Below are 13,135 nucleotides of genomic sequence, written 5' to 3' on the forward strand. Positions count from 1 at the left end.
TATATTTATTTATTTTTATTTTATAAATATTTATATAAATATTACACATCACAGTTATTAAAGTATATTAAACTATTATTAAAATTCATTCCCTATAATTATATAAAATGAAAGTAAAAAAATTAAATGCAAGATTTCGCAAAGTAAAATTTTATTGAAGGGTACAATTAGATAAAAATATGAAACGAAATATTTGTTCTTAATAATCAACAATATATTCATGCAAAACTAATTCAAGAATTCATGCAGGTATTTCAATTACTTTTTGCATTTTATGAAAATGCTTTAAATTTAGCTCTCATTTATTTTAATTTGCTTAATTTTATGAAATTTTATCAATTTAATTTTCATATATTTTGAAACATTACAATAGTTTGCCAAGCAATTGCAACAATTTTCATAATAATTACTTTATTATTTGTTATTCAATATCATAATATTATCATAATATTATTTAGCTGCTTTGAAGAACCGACAAGGGAGCTTTCGTTGCTGTATGGGAAACTTTGATGAAAATTCCATTCAATATATGTATGTATATGCCGTCTGTGTGTATGTCTTAGCACACACCTTGCATATTTTGTGCGCATGCAAGAAATTTTTGGCGCAGTGTATTCATTTTTTGGGAGCTACTTACATATTTGTTTTTGTTTTATTTTTTTATTTATTTTTTTTTTTTGTCGTCTTGAGTTGGCGCGGCTTCCACCACGTCCCATTGTCGTCTCCACCACCGCCTCCGCTACCATCTCCGTCTACGTCTCCGTTATTTTCGCTGAATTGCAATAACCTGTTGCCTAATATAAGCGCTGATCGCAGTGGCTGAGTTCCAGCTTCGCCGACTGCGGCGTGGCAGCGGCAGAGCGTCTGCTTATTTAGGATCTTTGCTCTGACAGCCCGCCAGCCCATGCCCAGATTTCTACGGCTACTCATACGCCTGACTGTGTTAGCCTCGAAGTGTGTGTGTGTGTGTGTGTGTGAGTGTGTGTACTTAAATACTTGAAAACAATTGACTGACAGCACGTCCCACGTGCTCCGCCGTCGTCATCAACACTACACACACAGCAGTTGGCTGAAAAGCTTTCATTACGGATAGCTTGTTTGTCTATATGGCTTTTTAATAACGCGTCAACAAGTTGGCAAGGGGTTGTAAAATGTTGTGCACACACTCGTACACACTCTCTCGAGCACAAGTGTGGGCAAACCAACTCAATTTCGATTTCAGTTCCCGGTCAAATTCACCGACCGACCCACTGACCCACAGTTGACCCCCAAAGTGACTATCTAACTATCTGTCTGTCTGTCTGGTCTGGTCGTTTGGCTGTCTGTCTGTCTGGCTGGTCATACATTCACGTACGATAAATATGGTATGTATTTTACATTGCATTGGGCAAGCCCACGGCCCAGTGTCTGGTTATTTTTTGGTTTTTTGTTTTTTGGCGTTAAAACAGTTTACGCTAATTTAAATATTGTGACACATCCGTTGAGTTGACGCGTGCTGCCAGCGTCCGAGTGGGTAAACAGTTGACAACAAGCTTTGACAATTAAACTAGCGAGTGCCGGTAATTAAAAGGGATTGAGGCCACGGGCATAGCTCGTCTCAGACTCCGTCAAGCGAGGCGCCGGCATTGACTCAAGCCCAACCAGTTATCACCTCGTTAGCTTTCTTTCGTTGCCGCCTAATGGATTCTATGTAATAGGCACTTGCACTCCCATACCTCACCCGATTGCCCAACATATTTGCCTTGCTCTTCTTCCCCATGATAGGCACATATTAACTCGCACGTGTGATAATTATATAATGCAACCTGGCGTGTTCGGGCCACTTTCATACACTGCCTGACGAGGGCATTTTACAGCCGTATTAAAAATACATTTAAATTTTATTTTTAATGTGGCTATTTTTTTTATCAGATCATTGAATTGCATCTCTGACCGCTTTGTATGGATTAAAAGCCGATTGAACCATAACTTGACTAAGAGTTCAGTTTATTGTGCTCATCATTTAAATGTAACATTACAAAATTAGTGTGAAATAGCTGTGATCCATGTAATTTAAGATATATCTGGGGAATGTTCCCGATCTCTAAAACTCGTTACCCTAATAGATCATAGATCTCGTTAAGTGAAATATTTAAAAATTAAATTATTGCTTTATGGAAACGTAATTACGATATTTGAATTTCTCGATACGCGTATCCAGTGTGCATCCATCTTATTTATTTTGGTTTGTGCGTAAAGACAGGGTAATGAAAGACTTGGATATGCTTTCGCTTTTTAATTGATTTGGACTGCCGTTTTGTAAGCTTTGCTTTGAACTTGAAACTCGAAGTTCGTAATTCGAAATTCGAAATGGTGTACATCTGCATAATGTACGCGCACACAACTCGAAATATCGGCCTTAAATCAAAGGCAGATTTAACTTTTCCCTGGGGCAATGAGTTGACATTTCACTTTTCACTGCGAGTGCTCTTGCTGTCTGATAAACTTCACCATTTCTCGTTTTTTTTTTTTTTTCAATATTTATTTTGGTCATTTTCAGCTGAATTCGTATAGTCGAATCGAGTCGGGCTGTACGCATTGCATTTCCGGCCAGGGTTAGCCCTTCTACTCGGTTATCGCATCAGCACCAGCCAAAGAGCTGCCTCTCTATATACATATATTTACATATGTAAGAGTAACTGCATTTGTATGCACATACATACATAATCCGATGCAGCTTATCATAAAACGAAAGTGATTGATGCCGCTTGGGAAAAGACCCGATCGAGGCCTTGGCTCCAGCAAATAATCAGCAAAATGGCTAAGCACAGCGCTAATCTGGCGCTAATTGTTTCTTAATGTGTTTATGAGTCCAAGTCAAGTAGAAAGACCAGGTAGCTGATGGCCATTGCCAAGAACCACTTAACTGTTGCCCATCTTGGCCGGCTCGTTCGCTTCTCTAATTACAATTATATACAGCTTGAGGTATTTTCCGCATCGGTCTGAGTCATAAGACACGGCAATGCCACAGCTCGCTGACTAGCTGAGCAATTGCCGATCGTAAAATGCTGTGAGCACTGCGACAAGCAAAAAGTAAACAATAAAAAAAAAAAAAACAACTACTACTACAACAGCAGCAACAACAACAACGACAACTCGCGCCTGCCACCGCCGTCGCCATAGACAACAACAAAAGGAACTCTGGAGGGTTTTGGAGGAAGTAGCCAACGGTCGACAGTCGTTTCCATCTCCGTCTCATCGTCATGACTAAGGAAAATCAATTGATTCCTTCCTGTTGCTTGGCTGCGCTACAGCAAGCGATCTAAAAGAAAGAAAAAAAAACGTACACGAAATCTAAATATTTAACGACTAAATTGAATCTGAAGGCGCGCTCACATTAGTCAAATTTTTCATGCCACGACCCGGGCTTACCTGCTGCCGCCATAATCAATAAAACATAAACAGTGGGCCGACAAGTTGTGTCGAGTCGAGTTAAGTCGAGGCAGAAGCAGAGATTCCCGACTGCGACTGCGATGCGAGTCCCCGAGTCCCCGAGACCCATTGAACTGGCCGCATCACGTAACGGCGAATGTTACAAGGAAAACGTACTCAAACAACAACATCAGCAACCAACACACACACAAACAAAAGAAAGAAAACCACATAACTACAACAAATGTATGTAAATATATTTTTGAATACACTGGAATTAAAATAAGAATTTTCTACTACACTGGAGAGATGTTGCCTATTTATATGTGTATATGCTTAGTCTATAATTAATTTTTTAATATTATTATTATTATTGTTATTATTTTATTATTATTATTATTTTTAAAGTAGTATATAAAGCACTTTTTCTCCTTAAAAAAAGTTATTGAAAAGTCTGAGCAGCAAATTCTAATAAATGAGTTCTTTGTAAAGAACAATAATAAATAATAAGATTAAATAATTTGAGCATTCAGTACAAATATGTAAAATAATAATAGCAGTTAAATAAAATCTCTTAATTATTGATAATTGGAAGAATTATTTATTTTCTCTCAAAAATTTCGATCCATTTAATATTTTAAACATTCGTTAATTCGTAATTTTTTAAGAGTCCCTCAAGTTTCGAAATAACGAGAGTCGACTATATATGTATTTTTATTATTATTAAATATGAATCTGGGTTATTAAAAAATTGTAAATCAATTTATATTCATATATGTTTACATTCTTATTAACTGTTCATTTTTTTAAGTGTATTTGGGTATATATGAATAGTTCCATACATTTCGTCGTCAACGTCATCGTGTTTGTCGTCATTGTCGACAGTTTACCGAGAAGTTTCAGTCTGGCCATTCTGTCCGACCAACCAGTCAGTCATTCAATCATTCAGTTAATCAATCAGTCAGCCGGTCGACTTGCACTCAAAAACCCCCTTGGAACACAGCTAGCAGGCGAGTTGAGCGCACTTGAATCACCGTTGGCTTGGTTGACTTCATTGGGTCTGAACGAAGAGCTGGAAACAGATCATTGATAGAAGTTCGAGCTGGAATTAAATGGTATGGAACGCGTTGAGTGCAATCTAGAGTTAATCTATTTATGTGTATGTCATTTAATATGAATTCAATTATGTTGCTTACACGTGCCAGATTTTGACCTCATGTAATTGGAAAATTTTCAAAAATTGATTTCAACATTTACATATGTACCTACATATATGTATATATGTACTCAAATTTAACAAACCCATAATCGGACATCTGCTAGTTATGTGAAGTGCGGTTTATGCGATGTTTGTCATTTTGTGGTTGCAGTTGTCATGTTGCATGTTGTTAACCACTGAGTAATTTATCTTGCTGATGATCCAAGTGGACTCATAACAAAACCATCTTGTGGTTATCTGCTGAATGAAAGTTAAGCAAATTAGGTATGTTCTCAAATTTTAAAATTTCAAAATATTTAGGATTCCTTCAATATGTATATAATGCAATCGGAAATGATTATGTATTCATAGCTTCTGAATTCATTCTATGCATAAGAATGACTATATTATTGCTAGAATAATCTTACATTCAAATTATTTATTTCACAACTTAAGAATATATCTATTCATAATGTGGTTTAACTCTGAATTGAACGGAAACCTATTTCAATGGCAAATGGGCAGACAAATAGTAGTTAGATTTGGTTTTATTGGGTCATTCATACGTTTATGTGGAGCACACTTTAATGCCTTTCACATTTAATGACATTATTAACATATTCTCCACAAGGGCACAAAAATAGCACTGTGCTAGATAATAATAAAAAAATTATTTTGAAAGTTTATGTAATGCCTGGTCAAAGAGCATTAAATAAAATGTAGTTAAGGCGAATAAATAGGTTCAATCAATTTGAATTAACAGATATCGCACAACGTCACATTACGTTTTGAATACAGAAATATATGTATATGTATGTACATAGATATATGCATTTATATATTTGTATGTGTGCATATGTATTTGTATGCTACTCGAACGTACATTGTATTTGCTGCCGTTTACCGTTTACCGTTCCATTCCTGGTTCATTGCGTGCTACAGCTGATGCTCAATGCGGTGGCTGGCCCGAAGCTGTTTCTTCCATTGTTCCTGCTCTCCTTTGTATGGAGGGGTTTTTGTATTGTGTCCAATAAACAATACAAGTACTGCGAAGAGGCTGCGGCGAGAGACTGAAACTGCGGCACGACGACCCAAGTGTCCAGCACAAAGTGCGTAACAGCGAATTGGGTACCTACGAAGCTGAAGAGGCTTTCATGATGAAGAGGATGATGCTGGTGATGATGATGATGATGTAAAGTATATCAGCTTGGGCCCAGCAAATATGTTGGTACACATTGGCTTGCCCCACGCAGAAGCTTGATCAGAGGGGTTCAACGAGTTCTATGGCGCTTACAGGCACTTATCAGACCAACACAAGCTAAATACACACATACACACATGTATACACACAGTAGGCCCACTCAGAAGCCGTGTGCCTGCCTCTGCCCTATTATTATCCAAAAGCAAATAAATGCAAGGCAGCTTCGTCCAAATGGTCGCATGTTGATGGATCTGCCAGGCAGACAGACGGGTATAGGGGCCGACAGGCAGCCGGCTGACGGCAGCGACGTAGGCTGCAGCAGAAGCCGAGGCAGAGGCAATGGCAGTGGCAGAGCCATAACCAGAGGCCGAGGCACAGACAGAGACAGAGACAGGGATAGAGATACAGAGACAGAGACAGCGACCTACACGACAACGTCAGCGTCATCAATAAACGACGGACTCTTGTGTGTGGTGTGTGGTGTGCATTGCCTGGCAGCAGCACAGAGCACAGGCAGAGGCAACAAAATTCCAGAGCGCACGCGTTCTCAACTTTAGTTCTTTGTGAGTGGCCAACGCGTTCGGTTCGCTGCATGGCCTGAGTCCAAGTCGAAGTCGAAGTCGAAGTTGAAGAGAACGTGAAAGTGACAGCTGAATAAGAAGAAGTGGGAAAGAACAGACAGAATCTCTTTCTCCCTCTCGCGCTCACTGTCTGATATTAAACTACTATAGAAGTGTGCGTGTCGTCGATCGGTGTTTGGGCCAGTTTTATTCGGACGAACGCTGCAACAAGAAACGACAGAATAATCAATCACTCATCCAACATGGCCATTTCGGAGAGCCATCCACTGGACAGCTGCAAAGCCGTTCCTGGCAGATGCTACAACAGGAACAGGCCACATGCCCCCGCACATGCGTCGTCTCAGCTGCTGCCGCTGCTGTCGCTGCTCTTTATGATGCTGGCTGCGATGCCCGCTCCGTGCTTGGCACAGACTTGTAAGTACTCGTATCAGATACGCCAACTGCATCAGCTGCGGCTGTGAACTGCGGCTGCAGCTCAGCTCTGCAGCTACTTCATCTTCATCGTCATTATGATGGTTGGCGTAATAAACTTGCTGTTGTAGTTGTTAGAGCTTGTTGTTGTTATCGCTGGAATCGCTATAGGCCTTTGACTTATTTAGCTGCAGTAGCAGCCGCAGCAGCCACATCATTGGCATTTTCCTTCTTTTGGCTTTTGTTGGTGGCATAATTCAAAAGAGTCGCGTTCGTGTAATTATGCCACGGAAGAGGCGCCGCCAAAGCCACAACAAATCTCCAATAGCTTTCGGGTGTCATATAAATGGCCCCTCGCTAACCGCAACCCGATCCAATCCAATCCCAGCACCGTGCGAAAGTTCAATAATGTTTAGTAACAGGGCAATTGAGACGAGTGCAGCGCTCTGGGTTCAAGTTGTGCGATAAAACTCAGATAAGCGGAGCCGTTCAGATAATTGAGTTTGATTAGCTTCACGGGAAGGAAGGGGTCAGCCAATATACTCTCAAAACTCATGCCATGACTGAAAACTAAATTCTTAGAAAGCACAAATTTAATGTTGAATATCATAATGATGATGTACATATAATATTAAGCTTTTCACGTTTCACATTTAGATTGCTCGCCGCATCTAAAATAACAACACAATACAAAAGAAAGCAGACCCATTGTATATAGAAGCTTCTGGTAGCGAGCAGCTCGAACAATGGAATCAAACGCAATGAAATGATTTAGCTGCTAACCGCACTCTCAAAGGACAGATGTCTTTGAACTCATGTACGAGCAGCTCTCTCTATATATGTACATATAAATATGAATATGATTAGATTATGCATATTCGTCAGTGAAAAATTACTCTTAGGAATTGTACTTTCCTCATTATTATTACTCAGCATGATCTTCAGCTAAGGTCGGGCTATATTTCTGCTGGTATCCTTGTTAATCAGTCATCAGCCTACATACATATATATATATGTATATGTATGTGTTTATATGTATTTCTTTTCATATACTCACTTGCATATTGCGGAAGTTAAGCGCAGTTACAGATATGCTTCTATATTGATATGCGGCTTGCAAAGCGAAATTTTTGCATCGCACTTCCGCTTGTATGCTTAAAAATTATCATTGATACAAAAACTAACGGCATTTCAACCCGAAATGTTGATATAGTCAGTTTTTATAATTCCTCGCGTTATGAGTAAAAGTTTCCATACGATTTCCGGTTCCTTATTTGTTACGCTTGAGACTAAGATCTTAAGAAGCAATCATTAACATTGTAGTTCAGTTCTTTGAATTTGTTATGTTAACAATTAAAAGCTTCTTAAATTCAAAAATATGCCTATCATTAAAATTTCCTAAAGAGTCTTATGTATTTAGAATGTGTAATTCACAGAATCGAGAAATAGAAACTGAATAAATTTGAGTTCCTAAAATTTCCATTGGATTTTTCGGCTTAAGAGACTTTAATAAAAATTAGAGCAAAGGCTTATATATTAAGCTCTTATATATTCAAAATTTATAAAGTCATGAAAATAGAGCTTTTCATATTCTTTATGTATCATTTAAAGAAAGCGAGCAGAAAATAAAACTTGTTAGGCAAATAATAATGAATGTCATCTGTAATTAAATGATTTATGTAAACTGTTTGGGAGACAGGATATTTCTGTGTAATATTCGCTTTTACACATTTCAACAGTGAAACATATGTATGTACGAGTGTTTTCCCACCTATAAAACATGCCACACAACATGAGGCCATTTCAATGCGTCCACAAAGATAATTTTTAACACACATACACACAAATATATATATGTATTTATACATTTATAAAAGACTAGACTGGAAGAGGCAGATGACACTGCTCCGGTTTAGGCAACTGCAGCAGCCGCGGCAGTCGCTGCAGTCGCTGCAGCCGCATCAGCGGGCGGTGCAGCAGGCAAAGAAAACTGAGTCGAAAATCGATTTCTTTTATTTTGTGTAAATGCCATTTCATTTGGATGTTGTTGTGTCTTTGTTTTTGTTTGTGCCGCATGGCTTGTCCCATTTTAAGACATTTAGACACTTGGTCGCTGCCGTTGTTCGTTCTTGTTATTTTTGTTACGAGGCGTTCCCAAAGGGATTGGAGTGGATGTGTGTGGATGTGGCAGAGAAATGGTCATTGAGCCCAACGTAGATGCTTATCTCGTGCAGGGTAGTAGATAACTAATTTTCAATTTCCACGAATGCAGTTGCATTGAGTGTGTGCCTGTGTGTGTGTATGTATGTGTGTGTGCGTCGGGGAAGAACAATCGAATCATAAATAAAGCAGCTACTTTGGACGACTGCCTGTTGGATGGGGCGGTCTGCCGAGTCTCGTTGGTTTGTTTATTGTGTTACTAATTTGGGATTCCTCGATTTTTTTCTTGTTTTCCTGTGGTTGTTGTTGTCATATGTGTGTGTTTGGAATTTTAATCACTGCATCGCGGACAATTGGACGCATTTTGAATTATGAGGCGCGGGCGTTTTTCTGGACTTGAATTTGGGTTGCTCGTGACGTCGATATGGACATGGACATATGCATCTAGATAGGTACTGCACCGGAATGGGGAACGTCAGCCGAACATTTTCTGAATGGAAATGTGTGAGAAAATGTGAGCTGCTGATGACGGCGATTATATGCATACATGGATGCATACAAATGCATATATGTACAATATATACATATATTTATATATGTATGTATATGTATTTGTCTGAATGGATTGGGTTGGGTTGTCGTGGCCATAAAATGATAATTGACGCGCGTATGTGATGGCAGTTATATTAGTTTACGATTTGGTTAAATGGCATGTTTATCAAGTTTGTAGCGTCTTAGCTATTAATGAAATGTCTATGAGAATGCATCTCGTGCATTTCTATTATTTATAATATTTTTGTTGTTGAATCTTGAATTGAGTGGAGCAGGGAGAAAGTTGAGCTGGTGAAATGCAGTTCTTAATGCTTTTCCATTATGAATTTATTATGATAACGTATTAATTATAACTATCAAGATCACACATGAAATATTAGCTAGTTTTATTTATTTATTTATTTTCTACTTTACTTTTAGCCGAGTCAACAACCCAGCTGGCTGTTGACATTGTTGAAGTCACCACGGCAAACCCACCACTGCTGCCGACGAGCGTAGCCAATGTTGATCCCCATCCGACAGTTGTTGCTGCTGTCAACGAGACGAGCGTTCGCCTCGAGGCCGAAGAGGCTGCTGCCGCTGCCGCTGCTGCTTCGGCTGCTGCTGCTGCTGAAGTTGACGACGATGTTGAACATAATGGCTTTGTTGCGCTTGGTGGCGAAGGCCTGGAACAGGGCATACGCAATGCGGTGAAGAGTGAGGTGGAATCGGAAATCGAGGCAGACTCCTCTGTTCTCGTGGCAACCATACAGGTTAACAATGAAGAAACTGAGCCGAAAGCAACAAGCAACAACAATGAGCAAACAGGTGGGTTTACTTTTAAAAATAAAACAAACGAAAAAGTACTAAATGGCTAATTTATTTCAGAAGCAGCTCAAGGTGTACGTGAGCCAAAAACTCTAGATGCTGAAGCTAACGAAGCCCCAGTGCAAGTTGAAGAGGCTAAGCAGATTGAAAATGTTGAGCAGCCCGCTAAAGAAGAGATAGCAGTTGAGGCTGAGCAAGTTAAGGAAGAGAAAACAGCAGAGACCGAAACGGAACCGGAAAAGAAAGAGAATGAGCAACCACTAGCAGTCAATCAGCCTGAAGTAGCTGAGTCAACCACGCCAAAGGCCGCGATTGAGAGCGATTTGGTGGAATCTGAGAGCAGACCGTTGCCCAGTATAACCAGCGATCTGGTGGCCGTTATTTTTGATGAGAACCGTGCAATTACGGAACAGCCCATAACAGAAACAAATCTGTTAGCCTTGGAAAAGGAACATGAAGTACTGCTTAAGGTGACAACACCGCCACCCACATTTGAAGTGCCCAAGCATCAGGTGACCAAAAAACAAGGTGTTGACGATTTGCTGCCCATCGACATTTCAAAAGTAAATGCGGAAACACAGGAGGAGCCACAGGCAGCACCAGATGTAAAAGAAGAAATTCAAACACCGAACCCTGAATCAGTTGAGAATACTAAAGATGAGCACAATGTGGATAATACTTCGGAAACATCAGTTCAATCAGCTCAATCAGTTCCAGCAGCTCAATCCGTTCAATCAGTTGAGTCAATTCAATCAATTCAAGCAGTTCAGCCAGTTCAACCAGTTCAATCAGTCAAATCGGCAGTTGAGTCCGTTGAATTAAAAGAATCAGTTCAGCCAATTCCATCAGTTCAACCAGTTCAATCAGCTCAGTCTGTTCAACCTGTTCAATCAGTTCAAGCAGTTCAATCAGTTGAAGCAAATCAACCAACTGAACCAGTTCAATCTGTTCAACCAGTGCAGTCAGTTGAATCTGTTCAGCACGAAGAACCAGTCCGAAATGACGTTGAAAGAGAAGGCAAAGAATTGAATGTACAACCTGCAGCACCAAGCACTGCTCAGCCGGTTCATGTGGTATCAACGGAGCCAGCAGTTCAGAAACCAGTTGAAGAATCAGCTCAAGAGTCATCTGAGGAATCGGTTGAAGAATCAGCTGAAGATTCTGTCGAGCCCACAGAAGCTAACACAGATCAACCGGCTGCCGCTGAAGCAAAACCGGAGGTTGAGCAACCGTCCGTTGTAGCAGTTGAGTCCAGCTCTCCGAAATCCGTGCAACCAACTGAGCCGAGCTCTACGGCCTCTCCAGTCGAAGCTAAAGCTGAGACAAGTGATGATTCTGCCGAAGATGAGAGCAGAGAGGAGAGCGAAACAGAGAAAACTGAAACGGAAACGGAACGCATCGTTGTTGAGCCAGTTGAAAAAGACACATCCGAGGAGTCAGAAGAGCAGTCGGAAGAGGAGCCAAAGGCCAAGGCAGAAGACAGTACTGCAACGCCTCTCGTCTCGTATCCGCCGCACAATGCGGGTCAAACATTTGATAGCAATTTGGCCGATGAGCGCAGCGCCCACCTCTCACTGGCATCCAGCAGCCGCTCCACCCTAATCATTGCCCTCTGCTCTGGTACCGCCGTCTTATTCATTGTCATCTCGTTGGTCATATTTGTGTTGTCTTTCCAACGTCAACATGGCACACTGGACATTGAGATGCAGGAGCAGCGGTTGGGCAAGGATGATCTGGACCAGGAGGATGCACAGATGAAGCTACTCGATGTGGATCTATCGCCACCCGTAATCATTGCCATGGGCAATGAAGAGACCGATGAATGTCTTTAAGTCTTCAACTCAGACTGCTTCTGGTGCATTGTATATATTTTTTACTTTTGAGATTGAGCTTTTTTTTATCAAATGGACCAGCATCAAATACTCCACCCGTCTCCATATGCTGGGTCCAACGTTTGCCGACTAGAACACGATGCAAATGCGTAAAAAATGACAACACGAAAACATATAAAAAGAAATAAATTGCCATATTGTTTAATTATAATTTGACACTATTCTATAAGTTTTTCTCTGTTCAAGACAATACACAATTATTTATCTTTAGTAATTTGATCTAGATTTAAGAACACTTTTATTGCGACTCTGATAAGAAGTCAGAATAAATATTTTCGATTTATGAAAACCCACAAATAAATATCTTTAAATTCACATTGCATAAGATAAAGTTAAGATCAATTAAAAAATAAATAAAAATTTAAAAACATTTTAAGAGCAGCCTCAAAGTATGCTATTTTTCAGGAAAGAGTACCAGAAGTCTGACAATTCGTTATTTTGAATTTTTGTTTTAAATTCCAGCAATGTGAATGTTCTTAACAATTCATTGACTTGTTTAATTTATTGAATTTCCAAAACTACGTACAAATTTATATGTGATATATATATTTTATTTTTATATATATTTTATTTTACATATATAATATCATATATGATACAAAAATCGGAAATGAAATAAACAATACACTAGACGTTAAAGGAAAATTGTGTGCTTTGAATGCAGCCGATTATTCCATATTGGTCAACAGCTTTAATTAAAAACAAAAAAACCAAATCATCGCTCTGCTCCAATAAAAACTTACAGAGGTCAACCAGAAATGATTGAAAACTTTGCCACTTTCAAAAACCCGCCACCGCACCAAAGCGACTAATTGCATTGGATTAAAAGCTTTGCCACATCGGCGCATCAAAGGCGTATTTTAATTGACTAACAAATGAGAGCACGATCTATTGAACGACACCATAAAGAATCGAGAGAGTG

The 13,135-nt window shown here is 39.6% G+C and overlaps 1 protein-coding gene across 3 annotated transcripts; it reads left to right on the forward strand.

The window, feature by feature from the left end:
- Positions 1-6,366: 6,366 nt before the first annotated feature.
- Positions 6,367-12,502, forward strand: Dtg (Dpp target gene). 3 transcript variants are annotated; one of them, XM_018000532.2, is made up of 3 exons: positions 6,367-6,805; positions 9,935-10,321; positions 10,382-12,502. In XM_018000532.2, the coding sequence occupies exons 1-3, from the start codon at positions 6,634-6,636 to the stop codon at positions 12,151-12,153; spliced, it is 2,331 nt and encodes a 776-aa protein (XP_017856021.1). In that variant the 5' UTR covers positions 6,367-6,633; the 3' UTR covers positions 12,154-12,502. The 3 variants fall into 3 exon arrangements, with proteins under 3 accessions (XP_017856021.1, XP_017856022.1, XP_017856023.1); XM_018000533.2 differs by having other exon boundaries at positions 10,385-12,502; XM_018000534.2 differs by having other exon boundaries at positions 10,388-12,502.
- Positions 12,503-13,135: the final 633 nt, after the last annotated feature.

This window comes from Drosophila arizonae, chromosome 2, assembly GCF_054131065.1.
Source record: "Drosophila arizonae isolate 15081-1271.41 chromosome 2, UAZ_ARI_1.0, whole genome shotgun sequence".
NCBI classification, from domain to species: Eukaryota; Metazoa; Arthropoda; class Insecta; order Diptera; family Drosophilidae; genus Drosophila; species Drosophila arizonae.